Consider the following 20,476-nt stretch of genomic DNA (forward strand, 5'->3'; position numbering starts at 1 on the left):
ATATAGTCTAAATATACTAATTTGCAAAAAATTAATCAAGACACTTCATTTTTCTCGATTCTTATGCAAAATGACGTCCTGAACCAAAATTAAAATTTTTTTCCATCACCCACCATTCTTTCCTTTTATACCTTGATGATATTCTTGCATTCCACTTCCCTAAAATATCTTCTCCATATTAGCGATGTCTCAATGGAACCGTTCCCCGAGTTCTTCTGAGACTGCTCGGTGAACGTATCATTCGATTCCCCAGGTTGTAATTCAGAGTTTCTGTCTAGAATATAAGTTTATGGAGGCACTGGGATTTGCAAAGATTCGTTTTAAGGAAGATGACACCGAGGTTCACGCCCAATCATGGAGACAGCAAATTTCATTGATTTACGGGTACCTTTGAGCAATTTGGTCAAACTACTTAACAAGTCGTACAGTAAACTGATAAAGCTCAAGTCTTGTCCTGGTCGCCAACTTTGCAAGCAAAGTTAAAAGCAGGTTTAAGAAGCAGAAAAATGTTTTCGTTACGCTTTAAAAATGAATTATCTGCAGATGTAGCAGAAGCTATCGGGATGATTTTTACATTCGCGTGGCATAATTAAACAGTAGATCAATACCCGATTTCACGCTTAAAATGTCAAATTATCTCTACAACAACTTTAGATGTACTGATCAAAACAAGTGTCGTGCAGTGACTAACTGTTTAACTTTAAATTTTTATCAATAATCTTATATAATTTATGTAATATATTATATAATTTATATGTTATTGTTTCCTCTTATATGCTGCCATAAACTTTGCTATAAATTTTATTACTTGTTTTCGGATGTTTAACAACTAGAAGTCACAATATGTAAAAAATAAGTGACAAATAAGTAAAAATTACGTAGATGTTGCCCACAAACGGAGGGTGATTGGGAAAAATTGAAGTCATATTTGGATTCGGGGGGTTATTTTACATAGAAATAATAAAGAATGATATATGGAATGAATGAATGATTTTACTGCAGACCAGTGATATTACATATCATCAAAGTATTGAATGCTGGAGTAACTAAGGCAAAACATTGAGGTATTTGACTGATTTAGCCGTTCAAAAACCAGTTTCATAAAACTATTTATGGGAAACAAAAAACTAGCCCTATACCTTAGAGATTTCACTAAATAGTACATCAAGGTAAATCGACTAAAAAAATCTGAAACTAATAAAATCAGTATGCGCTTTTCTTCACAATAGCATATTATTGCCGTGTTGTATGATCAAGTTATAGTGATTTTTTTGTTAATAGTTTCAAAACAGTTTATGATCAAACCTTACACATTTGAAACAACTTATAACTGTGTTTTCCATCAGTAACACAATATTGATTCCTATGCTTAGAAAATAAAACCAAACTATTTTTTCGCAAAGTTCTCTATTCGTTCTTTTAAGTAAATTATTAGTTAAGTAACATATATAAAAGAGCTGTTAACATATACATATTTGAATAAAGATTAATTTCTGCTGCTGCATTTTGAGCATATGGTCCAATTTTACTAGCATATGCTATAACATATGCTATGTAAGTTTGTTCATGTACAGAATTGATTAGATGCGCCATAGGACCTGCAACAACAAACTACTCGTCAACAAAAGTGCTAATCCAAGTATACGGTCAGCTTTAAGAATGTTTAAAAAAAATAATTTTCTATGGACAGTACATAATACACTTTTTTTATGTAAAAAGCAAGTACAAGAGGTTAAACTCTATTACACTCGAGTAATTCGAGTGGTGCCTGCCGTGTGGAGATACGCGTAGATGTTGCCTGGGAGTCGAACTTTAAATATGCGAGTAATACGCCAAAGATGGACGAATCTGGGCCTTGTGGAGGTTTAGATGTTGTTGCAAAATATATAGCTTTTTGGTCTTAACAAGGGTTTCAAGTGTTTGTGGAGTTGCCTTAACTAATTCGGCCACGTGACTCTGCCAGGACATATTACTTCCAACCTCGACAACCAAAAAGTGAATTTGCGGTGATGGTGATATTTTCTGTCCAAATCCTTACTGTAATTTACCAATATCTCTACTACTCTCAAATCACTCTATGACGTGCATCCATTTTTATAGTGCCTATTATTTTTAATTAACTAGTGAACATTAAAGGATGTTAACATTTCTTCAGTTAGTGTGCAAATATGATACAAAATTATAAGCCCTTCTCAAATGATGAATATTTGAATCAATAATATGATTATGAAGTAAATGACTTTGAATATGAATGTGTGCTCTTCCTAAATAAAATAATCAATTTGTTAACAAACTTTTTAACGATAGGTACCTCTAGCAAAAACCAATACATCAGCTCCACTATGCGTTACCTCATCTGTATATACCAAAGCTTGTTGGGAATATTCCCAATCTGCTGTGTTATTTTTGGAAGGATTTTCCCTAGTTATGGTTCCGTTGTCTACCATAAACTGATAATTATTAGGACCTCCCGTTCCATAAACCAAAGAAGTAAACGGTAAATCATCCATCTCAGATTTTGTAAACGCTAGAAACAAAAGGAAAAAATTGGAAAAAATGTGGTTTAATAATTTATTTTACCTACAAAGAACACCTTGAGTCCTGTTAGGATAACCAGTAAGCAACATCGAATGAGAATGATCGCTTGTTATAATAATTAGAGTTTCCATAGGGTCAGTCAATTCCAAAGCTTTTTCGACCGCATCACTTAAGCCAATAACTTCTCCTAAAGCTTTCCGTGCATGGCCGCGATGATGAGCTTGGTCAATCATGCCCCCTTCTACCTGTAAGTTAAAGAATATGAAGGGTTATAATATAAAACAATAATTATCTATATTATAGAGGTTGCATTCTACTTAAAAAATTAAATTATCTACTAGTTTTCATCTTTCCGATTGTTGTATTCGTCAAAGATCTCAAACTGGTGATATTAACTTCAAGGCACTATCGATAAATTCAGGCAATGTAACAAATCGTTCTGTATTTCTTTGGAGGCTCCTTTGACTATTAAAGAATTTTTCAGATGCTCACTTAGATGAAAAATGAATAGACAAAGAATTAATGTATACTTACTCTTCGACACATTTACATTATACATCTGTATAATTAGTCTTCCAAGCTTTATTACCACCAGAAAGTAAATAGAGAAAACATAATGAATTTTTTTGGTAAATTTCCAGCTTTTCTGCCTACTTATACCACGTTTTTCTAGGATAATATTAAAAATGGCCTACGTTTCGTTTTTAATTTTATATATTCAGTTCAAATGGTTTAAAGAACTAGACAGTTCAGGTTATCGCGTAAAAAAAGGGTTGTGCTAGATTGAATTCAGCGAATTCCTCCAATTAAATAACGCCACTGGATTATACTGCCGTAATTATTATTTAGGTTATAGGAAACGTTTGCAGAGCAAGTCCCAGATGACTAATAATACTACAATAGCGTAAATCGACTGGTGACTATACTGAACGTTGAATAGAAAACAAACTAAGATCAATTCATAATCAAGAGGTTGGTGAATATCAAGAAGGCTTTAGGGTGGGGCGGAACAAAGTGGACCGGATTTTCACTCTAAAAACAATACAGAGTAATAATCAAAACATCAAGAAATATAGAACTTTCTATAGCGCTCATAGAGTATAAACAAGTTTACGATATAATAGAGAGCAAAATACGCAAAATCAAACGCAATTTACAAACGCACAGTGATCCTAAATGCCGACAACGTGGCCAAAAGTAGAGAAAATTGAGATAATTTATTGAAATTCAGTATACGGGTGTTTTAAAGGTCGCTGATTACGAATCCGTCAATAGTTTTGCAAGAAACAATATAGTGACTTCAAATATCGGCCAGAAATGTTGAAAAAAATCATTATTATCTAATGAAATTTGGTATAGGGGCGTTTTGTAGGAGGTCGCGGATTACGAATTTTTGGCGGTTTGCAAATGGCGAAACGTAGATAATTGCATATGTCATAAAGTTGATATTGTATACAGGATTGAAATATTATAAGCAGTCATCATTTAAGATGAAATACATTTTTATTTTAAATAAATAGGTTTTCAAATAATCTTTATCGGAATCGCTACATTACCGTTTGTTTAATAATACATCGAGGAATAATTGTCTCTTCAAAACTGGATTTACTTTTTTATAAACTTCCACCAAAGCTCGATAACGAGAATTACCACTAAATTCATTGTTCATTATATTTGTTCTTATAAATTTCGTACCACATATTCCATTTGCACTTACTTTCCCGAGTCAGGTGAAGACTTCCATATTCTAGATATACTACAACAACTATCTCATGTCATGAATAATTTTTAAGTTATCGCTTGTCAGAAAAGCAGATAAAAACACTCAGGGTCAATAGCAATAAGAATTACACTCCTGTAAAGAAAATTCGAACTAAGAAGTGTTTTTCGTCAATAAAAAAAGGAGATCAAGATCAAACATCGAACTATCGCCCAATTGTATTATATACCACGTTATCCAAGATCATTGGAAGATTGGTTAAAAAAGGCTTTTACCATTTATATTTAAATATAAAATACTTACTAACCCACAATGTACAAAAGGTGCTACATTCTCCCTCCTAAATAATGTTTATTTTATTCTAAGCAACCACCACTTCATTGTAACAACTTTTTTTATGATTTTTCTAAAGCTTTCGATTGTGTTAATCATAATATTTTAATCAATAAATTGCAGTACTACGGTTTAAGGTAAACACGTCTCGCATGGTTTAAGTTATACCTTACCAAAAGAATTCGGCTTGTGAAGTTTGATATAACATGTATTCTTGCAAACTAAGCAAGTGGAGTGCCTCAAGGCCATATTTCGTTTCTTCTGTTTATCAACGACATTGCCTATCTAGACGTCAGTGGTAAAATATGTCTTTTTGCAGGCGATACTACTTTCTCTTGAGCATGATGATAGACCCATCATGATCCTTCCAAAGATATCCATGGAAAAGTTAATCAGGCAACTTGCTGAATCTTTGAACGCCCCTGGACAAACTGTAAGGCTTAAACTCCTTATGTAGGTGTGCTGAGTTTTCAAGTGATCTGCATTTTCTTTCTCTTCCATGTAACAAAGTTGTTCTGGATCGTTCGTGTTGCCCGTGGTAAGGAGATGGCTTTGTAAATGACGGTGGTTGGTTAGAACACAAATCACCAGTCGTATTTGACGCCAGTTTGAGCCGAGCAGTTGATTGATAAGACTCAAATTCCAAATAATTCAAATAATTTATTTTTCACTTCCATAATAATTCGGTATCAAGTAGTTTACCTTCTTTGTTCTATCTATGTGAGATTGAAAAAGCCAGACCAAATAAATCGTTTTGAGTGGTTATAGAAAGGTCTGCTCAAACTTCATACCGGAATAGTAGTCATCGATCTTTTAAAAACTGAATAACCTGATGTAATCTAAGATTACATAATTATGAAATTACTTTGTACATATTTGTAATTAACTCACCATTAGAATGAATCCATTCTGATTTTTACGTAGGAGCTGGATTGCTTTCTCTGTCATATTGGATAAAGATGGCATTCCTCTAGGTCCTTTGTCTCTTTCGTAATCATATTTCAAATGACCATTCGCAAAAATTCCTAAAATATAATTATTTATAAATTTCATATGCAAACAAGCATACAAAATGTTTGTCAAAAGTGGTGTTTAATTAAGTGTAATTTGTGCCTATGGCTATAATGGCTACATAAGGAAAAGTTGTTACGTTTGCAAACATCAAAACAAGAGACTTTGCATTTCCTAAGAAATATGTCGGCATCGAGGGGATGTTTAGAAGGTAGTAGCTACAGCTAGATTTCACTCTCTAAATTGGAGTAATCTGTTGTCTTATGAATTAATTTCGGTTGCGGAAAACAACAAAATCTGATTTAGTATCAAAATTTGAATCACATGGAACCGTTGCTTCTCCTCAAGTTACAAATTTATTAATTATAGATGGCATAGTACTCATTCAAAGAAAAAGCGTTCTCCACTTTCAATGAACTTGCACGTAGTAAATTCTTTCACTAGATCGAAAGTACGGAGCATTAAGGATAACGGTGGTTTTTCATATATATGATTAAACGGTGACGGTGAAACGATGTCGCAGATGCTTATGTGTATGAAGTTTTGGAGAAAATGGAATGTTTTGTATTTTTTTTATCAGAAAATCAACGATCTCTATTAAAATTTGTAAATAGTTATCTTCTCGAGAATACAGCTGATGAAATACGAATAGAAGAAACTCTAATCATCGCTAAGGATTTTGCAAATTTCAAGTTAAGTTTGTCCGTTAACAAGAATGATATGAATGAATTGAGAGAATTAAAATCAAATTTTCATGAGACTAATTCGCGGCTGATACTTTATATTTTATATGAGTATTAGGTACAACACCAAAACAAAATTATAGAGAAATCTGTAAATACAGATCTACTCATTACTATTATTCTAATGCGATTCCATTTATTTTTTCTAGCTTAATGTTTTTTATTCTTTTTTCAGATGTAAAACCGCTTGTCTTCATGCATTGTTTCCTCACCTATTTATAGAGTTTATGTTTCTTCGACTTCGGCTGTTTAGTTGCTTTGTATGGGAGCGGGATACTTGTTATGTAGTTGTATAGCCGCTCTGAGGGGGATCCCTTCTCGCGCGCATTTTAAAATGCTTTTATGAAAAATCATATTCCTTTTACCGAGAAAGTTGACGATTTTATTTTTTAAAACACTTGTACGTCTAAACATTTGCAATTTTTCACATAGCTAGTCACAGGGTGAAGTTTTCGATGCACGATTTTGAAAATTCCACATTCCTAATTTTTTTCGGCAAAACCTGAAAGTTTTTTTCAAAATATCTGATCCACTATTACATGCCCTCTCACTCAAGAACTTAAAATAATACAACAATTTATTTTAAGAAAAATGTATTTTTTCTAATTCGAGCTCAGTGACCTATTTTCAAAGTTTGGTCCCATTGAAAAAAGATGTAGAATTCAATTTCCTATACCCTGAAGTGTTCTCTATAAGATGATGTAGGTTTTATTTGGTTATATCTCCGAATCACTAAAGCTCATTATTGGACTGCGATTTTACTCCACTAATTGGTATATCAAAATTAATCAGAGAAACATAAGAACGCGGAAAAGGAAACAGGAATTTGTTCGGAAATTTCCATACATCTTTTTTAAACTGACGAAATTCCTGTACAATGTAAGTCTCACAGATATCCTTATATTCGCAAACAAGAAATAAATAATCGAATAAATGAAATGATATAAAGGTATAATTCAACCCTCAAATTCACCGTGGTCATTCCCTATTTTGATAGTCAAAAAGAAAGTGGACGAATCAGGAAAACTAAAATAACGTTTGGTTATTGATTAACGAAAAAACTAATTGGAATCGATATTCGATAACAACATTCGATTCTTGTCAAACTTGATCAAATTATTTTTCAACTATTGACCTTTCAACTCGAACTCAGATACTGTAACTGAGCATAAATCCGCGAAAATCTTATTTATTCCATACCACTTACTGAAAGATTATTAAATACGTACAAAAGCCAAATATTCATAACAATTGGAAACATTGAATCAATCCAATGTAAAACTAGAAAAATTTTATACATTATAATAGATTGTATGCTACACCATGTTCAAACATTTCTTCCATACAAATAATAAAGTTTTTAAGAGAGTATATATTTCTACAAACAAAAAGTATTTTACTATTTATTTTGAACACCCCGATTTACTTAGAATTTTGACTACTATGCGATCATATTTCAAAGAAATATCGTGTAAGCATAAGTAGACAAACTTAAATTTTATCATAAAATGAAAATTTGCCAACGCAGTATAAACGAAATGACAATATCACTTCTTACTCAACGATGTTTTTGGCCAAGAGTACGTGATTGACTATGAAAGCTGCCAAAAACAGCACAAATACGATCGAAATCTACCTGTAATAAAATTCACCCTCACACCAACATGTTGATGTCTGTTCCAAGGCTTGGCTAACGTCCAGGAAAGCTGCTGAGAGGTAGGATTTACTTTCTAGAGCTAAATATATCTTTTTCACTACTCTATGTATTTGTTTGATAATTTCATGGGCACATTAAAAACCGAACTAGTGATCTGGAACAAGATTTCTGCTTTCTAGAATTGAGGTCAGTCGTCTCAACAGAAGTTTTTTGAATACTTTTGAAGGAACTGGTAGCAAGCTAATTGGGTGGTACGATTTCAATTCTTCTGGTTTTTCCCGGATTTCAGTATTAAGATAATATGCCAAACTTTCCACTGGCAAGGAAACTCACTCTACTACTCGCATAACTGCGTCATATAATAGTTGCAGTAGTTTGAAACCTGTAACTAAAAATTCTTGTAATACTTTGCCTGTTATGAGATCATACCCAAGGGTTTTTTTGGGTTTATGTTCTCTATGATTGTATTTTTTACTTCTGAAAGTGTAAATAGTTATGTATATAATGATAGTTTATTTATATTTGTTTGTGTATTTGAGGGGTCCCTCCTCGTCGTTGGGTTCAAATACTTTAACCAAGTGGTCGGCAAAAGCAGTAGTTTTTTCTCGGTTGTTCCTGGTCCATTTTCCTTGTAGATCTTTCACGGGAGAACAGTACTGTTGCGGTTGTTTTAACTTTGTTGTCTTTCAAAGGGAGTAATCGTTGACTTTGGTGGAAGTAAGTGAACCTAGATATTCTTGGATACCTTTGTTTTTAATATCTCATAACAGCATTGACAGATCCTTGGTAGATTTATTAAACTTAGCTGTATCCCTTGCAACTCTCGAGGTCTGCCATCTTTTGCGTAGTTTCAATTATTATTTCTTTAATTACGATAGCAGTATTATTTGCATTTTTTGTACAATCTTTAGGTGGAGCTGCTGCCCAGACTGCTCTCTATATGGCTATTGTAAATTTACTTACAGCTAGCTCCATCTTATGGAGGGGTTTTAGTGAGATTTTTATAACTAGGTTATTTTACGTCTTCAATAACTGTAGAGAACAGCGAATGATAGGCGAATGGTCTGAGGTGAGATTTAAGGAGGATTTCACTTGTAGTGAACATATTTTTATACATTATTGAAATGTAGAACCTATCATACAGCAATTGCTTGACATTAACAAACATTTTTTCATTTTAAAAAATAACTTAAGGAATGCAACTAATGAAATCTCAGATTATTCCTTATTTCAAGACATGTTATAGAATAAACTTCCTCATTACAATCATATATACCAAACTTGATCATTTACAACCTCATATACGCAATAAAAGTTTCTATGACGGGGTCGGTAAACTACAAAAATGGTTGTTTCGTACACTTGACGCCAACGACGGTTATAGATATGATAACGCAATAAAAATTCTAAAAACAAACAAAAAGCAAAGAAAATATGATTACGGAAATAAATTACAAGTTCACTTTCAAAGAATCTAATAAAGAAATTACAATGTACCAATTCACATCTTAATAAAAACTCAACAAAAACTTCGTGTGAAAATCAATAATCGAATCTCACGAATATTTAACATTTTAAGCAATTATCTCACAAATAAATACACTTCATCCTTCTATTATTCATAGTCAAAGTTACTAAAAATGCTATAATATTTAGAAACATTTTAACATACTACCACTTGTCATAGGCCGTAAATCCAGTCCTGTTCGGTTAAAATGAAATTTTAAAATTTGGTAAAATCGCAGTGCGTTTGATGTTTGTTCCTTTACAGCGGCGATTTGTTTACATTGCTCTTTTATAACTAGTTTCTAGGAATGTTATTTATTATATTTATTTGTTTTGTTTGCTTATTTTCTAGAATTCTTAAGAAATTCGTTTTGGGTATATTAACGAGTTTGTTTAGAAGAGTTTTTAATAAACGTAACGGTAAAATAACCGGTGATTTTAAATATTTTTTATAAGTTAGTTGAGTCTAGTGTAAGTATGAATAAATTAAGTACGTAAAAGACAGTGTATATAAATTCTACCGATAAAAACATTACATTGGAGTCAGGTATGGGGTATTGTAAATAACTAATGTCATAAACATGGCTAAGAGACTAGTGACTCGAGCTGATGATACACTGGACACTTCAGCTGGCAGCAAGCTGTTTTATTTCTTGGACCTGAAGTCTGGATATTGACAAATAGAGATGGCACCCTTAACATTTGAAAGATTTATGTATAACGTTTCGAGAGGGGTAATCTTGAGAAACATACCTGGTTTCTTTGGATGACATCGTGATATTGGAAAAGATCGATCTGCTATTAATGAAATAGGTGAAACACCTGTGAAAATTCGATTTGGTCGTGAAATGAGACTTCCTTATGACCTAGAATTTGACTGTTGACCTGGAGAAGACCTAGCAGGAGAAGATTATGTGATCCAATTGAGAAGGAGAATTGGCAGCATACATGAATTGGTTGGCACAAATATAGATTGCCAGCGACCGAATGAAAAAACGATATGCAACTGAAGACATAGATGGCGGATAAAGTATGCATAATCTGGCGAGGAGAGGAGATTTTCTAAAAAATTACAATAAAAAAGGGAAGGCCTACACTTAATCAAGTATTCCTCCAAAATCGAGTAGCGCCGTTTGAAGAACAAGATATATAGGAAGGTGCGAACCAGTTGCGAGAAGAGCCTAATCCTGACTTTGAAGAATTTATGGGTGTGTACGGTAGGTGATAGGCTAGATATGGAGTTACTACATAACAACAACGAGATTTGTTGGTTCTGCCTGTAAACTATTCGCTCGCATTCAACATCCCGTATCAAGAACGCACGAGTATTGGCAACCGTCTTCCGGAAAAAGTTTGGACAATTGGAAAAACTTGAAGAGCAAATTCCAGCCTCTGGAAAGACGCTAAGAGTCAAATACAATGGCGTAACAAAAGGATACATAGATGAATCCATACAAAGAAAAATAGAAGAATCACAAAATTTGTTCAACCCTTCTGACTTATAAAATACAAGCTCTGTGACATTGCATTAGAAAAATCAAATATCTGGGAAACGTCTGTTTGAAATCTTTAGTTCTAAATAATGAAATACCTAAGGACTAAACTTCTGCATTAATACAAATTGGATAATAAATCTAACTATTAATACCAACGATTCCTAAATATACTAATTATGTTGTTGTTGCTTTGAAATAAGTATTATAAATAAATAATTGCTTTTTCTTATAATTAATTTCGATAATATTTCTTTATTTAGCAAATGGAAAAAAATCGGAAATCGGGAAAAATTTTCTGTGCGCTGATTTGAAATTGCCATTTTTACTTTTTTATGAAAACAGGCTGTTTTCGGATAAGTATAATAAAAAAAAATAAATCTAATACCTAAAGTGTATTCCTTGCTCAGATCCAAATTATTTAGTTCTTCATTATTATTTAAAACTTGATAGGAATAGTTTTGTGACTGTTTATGATCTATCCACTTTCCTATTAAATCTCTGCCATCTTTGCTATAACAAGACCACGTATCAATGGGATCTGCTATTGTATTTTGTACAGACGATTGAAGGCATTGTCTACCACCTCCCATAATTACCTAAAATACGCATATCGTATACATTATTTATAAAATAGAATGACTTAGAGAACATTTTTAAAATTATAGATATGGCAGTCACTTAAATATATCTACTCGTATGATACTATACAAAATTTTCGAATAAAATAGATACTGTCTTTGAGAGCATAGCTCTTATTATCAAAGACTCTTTTTACAAATTTGAAAATTTTATTGAAGTAGCCGGAATTTTCTAATCCACTGTAATATGCATTTAACTTTTATCAAATTTGTATTTTTACATAGGAACTCCAAAATATTTCTTCAAAATCCTTGGGACCTAATATACTGTTGTAGATTGTACCTGTTCATATATTTACTTCATGAGGATGCTGTACATATCAATTGTATGTTTTTTGACACCAGAAATGAGAATTGTGCCTGTTCACTACTAAATTCACAATAGTAGCTTTATTCGTAAGAGATATATTCAGTGAGAACAGTTTTCTCGACAGTACTCCTCTGTGAGCGGAATGAGTTTATACACGGTATATCTCAGTTACCTAATTTATTTATAAACTAGCTATTCACTAATACTTACACTTTTAACTATTCACTAATATTCATATTATGTACACACTTAACTTTAATTTATTTGAATACACCATTTAGTCCACTTTTATATTCACTTGTCACTGTCTCAATGTATTCACCATGTCATCAAATTGTTGATTGACTTACAGTTGCTAGAATCTCGCTTTATTACATTCTGAACCGTGCCCACAAATAATATTATGCGGGTATTTTTTGTGACAATTATGAGGAGTCAAAAAATGTTAAAATCCGTTCAGTCAACCCAGAGTAATTTATGTTTAAAGGAAAATGCTTAAAATTTACACATTTCTTGGTCTACTTTTATATTCCTTAATTAAAACTGCATGTTTCGATTTAAAATTTTTCAATGATAGCTAGATTTAAAAAAATAAATAAATAGCACCCTCTAAAATATACGTTACTCATTAGGTTGTTTCGAAATTATAACTCTTACATTAGTAGAAAGGAGCTCTCTTCAAAAAGACTAAGTTTTCATAGATAAGAACTGGACTTACAGGCGTTTTTTCATAATATCTTTTCCACAACCAAATTTTCATGTAATATTGAATGTATGAGAGTGGAACTAATGACCAAGTATGTCTTAATCTCACGGTATGTCACATGCAATATCAATTTACGCATAGCATTGATATTTTGTATTGAAGTGCGACTTCGATTAAATTCGAAATATCAGCGGCCCACGGAGACTCCAGGTGGTGCTTCATCACCAAAAGTCGAAGCGGGTTTTTGGTTTTTGATTTTTTGATCAAGATTGATGTTTCAATTATGTGTAAACTCAAATAGGACTCGCATAAAAACACGTTCTGAGTACATTCAACATCAAAAATATCACACTTCAGCAATTTCGGATTTGACATATTCATTTCAGTGTTGCTATATCTCAAAACTTAAGTAGCAAACAATGAGATTTTATGTTATTTGTTATACTTTGATTTGTATACTAAACAAACATGTACCTTAAACAAATAAAAAACTTTCTCACCTGTATATTCTTTCCAGGAGAATCTTCTACAAGTTGTCTGGCAATATCTTTACATTTAGCACTAGAAGCAGGTATTCTACTTTCACATTCCCAGTTCCTATTGGGAGTATGTGCGTATAATGCACTTGGCGTTGCATGTGTTACTCTCGTAGTGGTTACAAAACCTGTATGAGTAATAAAAAAAATAAATCAGTAGTTTCAAGGTAATCTTTGCATGGACTATAATAGTTGACGAAATGAGTAGCAACATATTTATTGGGTACTTATTGTCAAATGCAATTGTTTCAATCGTCGAATCTTAAAATAATAAGCTTTGAATCTGTTGGATAGCATATCAATATATTAAATAATAATACTTCAGAAAAACCAACACAAACGTAAGTTATTTCCAAATGTTAAATCCAACTGTTCTTGTTAAGAAGTACCATAAAAGACGGTTTATGTTTGTTACGAGTTGTTACTTAATTTTGAGATATGGCAACACTGATATGAATATGTCAAATCTGACATTGCCATTATAAACTTTGACAGTCTTATAGGGGAAATGTAATCAGAATATGTTGTCATACGAGTGCTATTCGAGTTGTGTACAGATATTTAAAACGTCTTGGTCAAAAAATTGGAATTAAATCACCTTTTCGTACGATGATTTTATATGACTTTCGACGTGGATTAAACTAATAGCAGTCTACCGATCAACTCGCTTCGACATTTGGTTATGAAGCACCATCTGGAACCATCGTGTACCGCTGGTATTTCGAATTCAATCGTGGTCGCACTTCGCTACTGGCTATATCGGCTATAGTGCCAGAAAATATCGATGCCGTGCGTAAACTGATATTGCAATATCATCATGTAACATACTGTGAGATTGAAGCATACTTGGGCATTAGTTCTACTCGCATACATTTAATATTGCATAGACATTTGGCTGTTGATATCAACGGAGAATATTTTGGAAAACAATAAAGCCATATCCAATTATAATATTATAAATATTTGTTTTTTTTGTATATATCAAAACTTAAGGAACAACCCTCGTAATATTAATAAAAGTTTCACTTGCTTAACAAATTCAATATCTTGACTTGATTTAATACATAATATGAATAAAAATGAATGAGCAAACTCAATAAAAACCCCCCTAGTTATCGGTTATACGCAGGATAATAGTGGCACCAAAGAAATTTATATTAATTTCATACCATTGGCTTTGTTGTATTTATATCAATCCTCAATAAGTCTTTGAAATTTTTAATTAATGTGACGTGCAGGAGAAATGCGAATAAATATTCAGTTATTTGTTATTAATAATAAAAGCCATTAGTTTCACAATAAATAGCAGTTTTATTTCTAAAAGAACGATAACTCAAGCAGTTTTGTTGTTGACACCTGTGATCATGTGGAGTGAGATGTTAACTAGGGAATAGAATATCTTTTTTTCTCTAACAGATTACAAATACCTCTTTGTAGTTAACGAGTGCATCGTAATATTTGCAGTTGTGATTCTGCGTTCGTAAAGGAAAGTTTATGGGATGACCAAAAGTTGAAAGTGGGTCACATATACTTCAGAGTAGATAGTTGTTAATTGAATTCTTGTAAGGATAGTTAGTTCGATAGTTACATCGATAGTTTTTCAACAAAAACTTATAACAACACTTATCGATCATGGTTTATGTGCCAAAACTCATTGTATATAATAAAATCTTTACCCGATGGAATAAGTGCCAGGAAACTCCTCTTAGATTCATATCTTTGTGTCATATCTCAGCTTACGAACTTTTGGACTAATTCTTCTTATTGATATCCTACACGTTATGTTTCTTATGAAGGTGAACGAAGTGATTGATTGATTGAAAATCACTATATCCAACTGCTGCATTGGCTCAATTGCTCAAATGGCCTCCACGGTCCACGATCCAAACTAGCTGACTTTCCCAAATTGGGAAACAGTGTTGAATCAGTAATTACTCGAGAGAGGATGATGAATATCTATTAAGCTTCTGCTTTATTTACGCTGCCAGTACAGTATAGTATGTTTTTCTCGCGTCGTTCTGAACAGATATCACTATCTAAAGTAAGTGGGTCCTTATATTTTGTAACATTACATTCTAATCGTTTGAAGTGAGTAATTACATTTTTCTATAATTAGGAAACTATCAACCGTTGCCACACTTAAAATTCGCATATATATATACGAATGAAGCTAATAAAACGATTCAAAAAGGATCTTATACGCAAAGAAAACCAATTCACAGCATTTCTCTCTATTGTTTGATAAATTTGGCACATACTATTAGTTTTTAGTAAAAATAAAAAAAAATGTTGGCTCTAAGAAGTGAGTACTTCTGAAACCAAAGATGAATGGATCTTCAAGAAATATATTTATATTTTGTATTAATAAATAATTGTTTATACCTGTAGATTTTCCAGCTTCTTGTCCCCAGTCGATTATACTCTTCAAATTGGATTCTGGTTTTAATGATGCTTCACAATCATCAACATCTACAGACGCATCTACACCGGAAGTTTTATGATTCGCTTTCACTCCACAAAAAAGCGCTGTTGCAGTACTACAGGAATCCGGTACTAGTTTATTTGCAGAATAGACCTGCGAATATTCAAAGGAAAATGATCAAGGATCCAATGGAAATTCGACTTTTCTTTAAGTTTTCTTCAAATATATCATATTTTGATAAAGAAGAGTCGAAATTTCAATTCAAATTTTTTTTTCACTAAGATGTTACAAAAAAATTACAGATTGCAAAAAAACCGTTAACTAACTCATGAAGGAGTTACGAAACATCGTAGAATCTTAAATCAATTAGTGAAAAATCAAGATATTATACGATGGTTGATGAAAATCAAATTTTGGACAACAAAAACTTCAATTACGATGATCAATCTTCTATTGATGAATCTATAACCAACGATTTATCATGTAATATAGAAAAAACTGCTAATATTTTTACCGACGATGAAACATCAGATGACTTACTGAGTTCTTACTGAAGAGCAAGTTTCGTAAATCCTATTATTAATGAACACTTTACCTCGTTATATAAATTATGATTCCACCTTTTTGATTTGTAATTGGAAAATAGTGAATTGTCTTGAAAAGTATTATATCTACCTTCAGTATGCCAATATTATCAAGTTTTTCCCACGCTAAGAATCCTTTTTCAGTTTTTCCATATATCCTCGAGCTGGTCATGGTTGTCATACCCATTCCGTCGGCAAGAAATAAAATAACATTTTTTGCAACACCTACCACTGTTTTTGTGTTTAATGCTTCCATTAATGTATCGTGTCCATTTGTTCTCCAATAAGATTGATCTGAAATATATATAAAAAATATGTAAAATAATAAACATTCACAAAAATAGAAAAAAAAACATCATTTTAGCAACTTCTTTTCATGTTTATAAAAGGAGAATTATAAATCCAATACTTTTTGATCTTAATTCAGGTTTATGCATAAAAAATCATTTTATTTTCCAATGTAGACTGATTTGAGGTATACCATACACATTGGTCTATTTTGTAGATAAAGGAACTTAATTTGTAAAGAAAGTTAAATTGTATTGAATTGATACGCAAAGTACACTCAGTTGTGCATATATATGGTACCACTAACCACAAGTAGGTTAAGATCAGGTTATGACTTACCATCAATAATAATAAAACATGTTGAGCGTCATGACAGTCCCTATGAACCGTCAATACCTTTTAAAATTGTACCTTGTTTGTCCATGGAGACAGTCATAACACACTATTCTAAATGACTGTGTGACCGTTGAACTATGGTTACAATGTGCTTACGGATATAAGCGGCCCGTCTATACAGTTTTATCCCTTTTATCTCCCTTATTTGTTTACCTATAGAATGACTTATTTATTGGAATTTAATACTAAGACCAGCTGCAGAAATAGAGATATTTCACAATACTTTCAGAATCAAATTTGAGCAGCATAAGATATTTTTGTTTTTGCAAATCAGAATAGCTCAATTACTGAGGAAATACATAAATATATTGAGAAAAAATCTATTGTAATGGTTAATTTATAACTCCATTTATCAAATAAGCTTAGACCTTCATGTGTGATATTTTTTTTAATCTTTTTAAGTTGAAATGATATGGAAAAAATATTTATTTTTATGTAAATAAAGTGGCAAATAGGGAAACAAGTGTGTCCGAATTCGAGAAAATTTTGAGGAAAACCAAAATAAGGAGAATGTGATCACATGGAATAAATTATGAGAAGTATGTGTTTTTTTAGGATTCAGCCCCAATACAAAAATTATGTTAAACGGTAACAAGAAGACCTTTTTTCTTTCCCCAGAAACTTCTAGTATTATTTTTTAGCGTTTATATTACCTCATCAATTGATGTAATTTGACGTGGTGAGAAGGCTTAATTGCTTTTCATATTTTAAACCCTTCTTACCTACGAATATCAACTATTCTTCCGATCTTCTACATTTTATAAAATTGTAAATATATGTGAATCGGTTCCTTAATTAAAGACAAAATATATCAATACACTTTAACAAAATGGATAAGTTAATACAATTTAACTTTCAGTTCTTAATTTATTTAAAGTTTATCATTATATTGAGTATGTTGAACTGTATTTATTTCGATGTTCAAATATTGCGTATTTCAACCCAACCTCGTTCATCTACGTCTATGTCTAATCTAATTTCGCATGAAGGTTCAAGGTAAATGTTTAGTATGGTAGCCATAAAAAGAACCTCATTTATAAATACGCAATGAGAATTTTAATATAACTAAAATAATTATCGGTTGTATGATTAGTCACGTATAGCAAGAGTTATCTAACAAGAACTAAATAACGGTGATATTCAACACGTGTAAGTCTATCCAAATATAAACAACTAAGTTTTTATCTACTTTTGCACTTACCTTCATTTATACTAATCGACGTCACTGTATTAGAGATAAAAAATGTAGTGAACAGATACAACGCGACGTTTTGAAAACAGATCATTTTAAGTACTAAGTAGAGTGAACAAGCCTGGCATTAACTAATAATAGGAGTTAATCAGAAAAATATTTTATTAACGGTTATTTAACTTCGCTCAAAACCTTGGTTTTTGAATTTCGTTTGTGTAGACGGAGATTTTTTTTAATAATTCAATATAAACAAATATATCATCTATCAGAATTACTTAACATATCTACAAAGTATTTGAACAAGACTGCGCAAGACTGGAACGGGTCTGATTTCATTATAGAATTAACACACAGGCAACAGAAACTACTGTAATAACTAATCTGGTTAATTTAGAGATGCGAGGGTACAAATATTCGCATAAAACTAAAAATTGTATGTTTGGAACACCGTTATAAATGAATGAATGTATCTCGAAGTTGCGAAAAAATTTTAAAGGTAAAGGTAACAAAAATTTTATCGAGGGTCTTAGCAAAAAATTTTTGCTCATTTTCAATAAGGGGAAAAGAATTGTAGGTATCTAGAAAATTCGAAATCAACATTCAGCATTCTTGTCAGATGTTAGACAACGGTGATTAAGTTTTAAAATTTTTTTTTTCCAAAAGATTCTTATGATCAAAAGGACAATTTGAAGAGGAATAGTTTTCGCTACTCATGCACCGATTCCTTGTGGATTGTGGAGACAGTTTGCATAGAATAGCAAGCGACATAATGTTTTTAAGATGAATAAAATGATACAGTATATTATGAATGTATCTATCTTGTACTTGCAGAACAATTTTTATTAAAATGTAAAGGTAACAATGTTCGCGTTTCTCAGTAGTTATCTATATCTCAATAGTTTCTCATAAAAAGTTTGAAGAATATGAATATTTGAGATATAATGATTTTAAAATTTCTATTATGCATACGGCACGGATTCTGTTTCATTTGAAACTATTGATAAATAAAAAATAATTGTATTGATAATGATTGACGTGATATAAATCTTCAAAAACTGTTGGAAATTATTCTATCACATAATTCTGCTTCCTTTTCCTCTTGTTCTTCTAGCTGGGTACAAGTGAATTTCCTAAATAGCGATGCATTCAGCCAATTTGCACTTATCTTCTTATTAGTACCATAAAAATCATCTGTCGGTCAATCACATGGCAACTCAACCGGCTTTGAATCTTTAAATGGAAAACGCAGACTCAGTTCCTGAGAACAACGGAGAACTAATTGATTTGAACCTTTTTCAATGCTTCTCTATATAACGGTTACAGCTTCTTCAGTGAGCACTATTAGGAGTCACACGACATGTATAAACGTAGACTGAAAACGATCAATTGTTATTTGAAATAGGCGCCCTGAAAGACAATAAAATGAACGAGCTACATTATAGATTTGACAAACAGAACCAATATTACAACAATATGCTATGATGTAAGTAAATGTTAGTCTACCCACAGTGAAATGTATAAAAATTTTTAATATTTCATATAGCTCACCAAAGGGTGAAGTTTTGGATTCACTAATTTGATAATTCCATATTCCATTGTTTTCGGCAAAAAATTTTCAATTGCTATTAGATGCGCTCTCATTTAAAGTAAAAATGTATCAAAAATCAGAATTTTAAAATAAAAACTTGAAATAAGACAGAGATTTATTTTAAGACATAAGCAGTTTTTTTAATTCGGGCTTAATGACTTTTAAGGGCTATTTTCAAAGTTCGGTCGATCTGAAAAAAGTTGTAGAAGTCGATTTCCTATGCTCCATAATATAATGTGAGTTTTATTTATTTATAACTCGGATTCACTAAAACTCATAATTGGACATCAATGTTACTCCACTATGTGTCAGCGCAGTGAGTACTTGAGTTTTTCCAACCAAATTAGTAGCTGAATTTTGGTGAAAAATTATGTTTAATGAAGAATTTATTTATATATATTGTTTCAGTTTGACAAAGCTTCAATAATCGGAATTCTATAGTGTTTATGGGTCAGCATATAAAAAATTATGTAGTTTTTGATTGAAATAGGCTGAGAGTTATTTTATTTATGACTTCAAAATCTACCAGTACACAGCAATGAACCACAGGAGCTAATGAAACAATTATTTCAAAATTATACAGTACTGAATACACTGTTTACACCACCACTACACAAACACTCACAATTACACTGTTTGACGCGCATTTCAATAACCAAGCTATCGTCTTCAGAGACTGAAGGTAGACTAGTTAGTTAGTAACTTGGTTATCGAAGCGTGCGTTAGACAGTGTAATTGTGAGTGTTGGTGTAATGGTGGTGTAAACAGTGTATTCAGTATGAATATCGCCAACGGTTCCAGAAATTCCAACA

General features: G+C 31.9%; 1 protein-coding gene across 1 annotated transcript; it reads right to left on the reverse strand.

The window, feature by feature from the left end:
• Positions 1 to 1,390: 1,390 nt before the first annotated feature.
• On the reverse strand, positions 1,391 to 19,221 carry LOC130440534 (alkaline phosphatase-like). The gene is made up of 9 exons (XM_056773773.1): positions 18,086 to 19,221; positions 16,292 to 16,494; positions 15,577 to 15,769; positions 13,159 to 13,322; positions 11,390 to 11,600; positions 5,483 to 5,616; positions 2,585 to 2,783; positions 2,312 to 2,527; positions 1,391 to 1,598 (listed from the first exon to the last, which is right to left on the reverse strand). The coding sequence occupies exons 1-9, from the start codon at positions 18,168 to 18,170 to the stop codon at positions 1,432 to 1,434; spliced, it is 1,572 nt and encodes a 523-aa protein (XP_056629751.1). The 5' UTR covers positions 18,171 to 19,221; the 3' UTR covers positions 1,391 to 1,431.
• Between the last annotated feature and the right edge of the window lie 1,255 nt (positions 19,222 to 20,476).

The sequence above is a fragment of the Diorhabda sublineata genome, chromosome 1 (genome assembly GCF_026230105.1).
Source record: "Diorhabda sublineata isolate icDioSubl1.1 chromosome 1, icDioSubl1.1, whole genome shotgun sequence".
NCBI classification, from domain to species: Eukaryota; Metazoa; Arthropoda; class Insecta; order Coleoptera; family Chrysomelidae; genus Diorhabda; species Diorhabda sublineata.

Coding starts and splice junctions, on each gene's coding strand:
- LOC130440534 (XM_056773773.1), bottom strand. CDS start 18,170: ATGATCTGTTTTCAAAACGTCGCGTTGTATCTGTTCACTACATTTTTT. Junction 13,323..15,576: donor AGAAGCTGGAAAATCTACAG/GTATAAACAATT, acceptor TTACTCATACAG/GTTTTGTAACCACTACGAGA. Junction 1,599..2,311: donor TGTATTGGTTTTTGCTAGAG/GTACCTATCGTT, acceptor TTGTTGTTGCAG/GTCCTATGGCGCATCTAATC.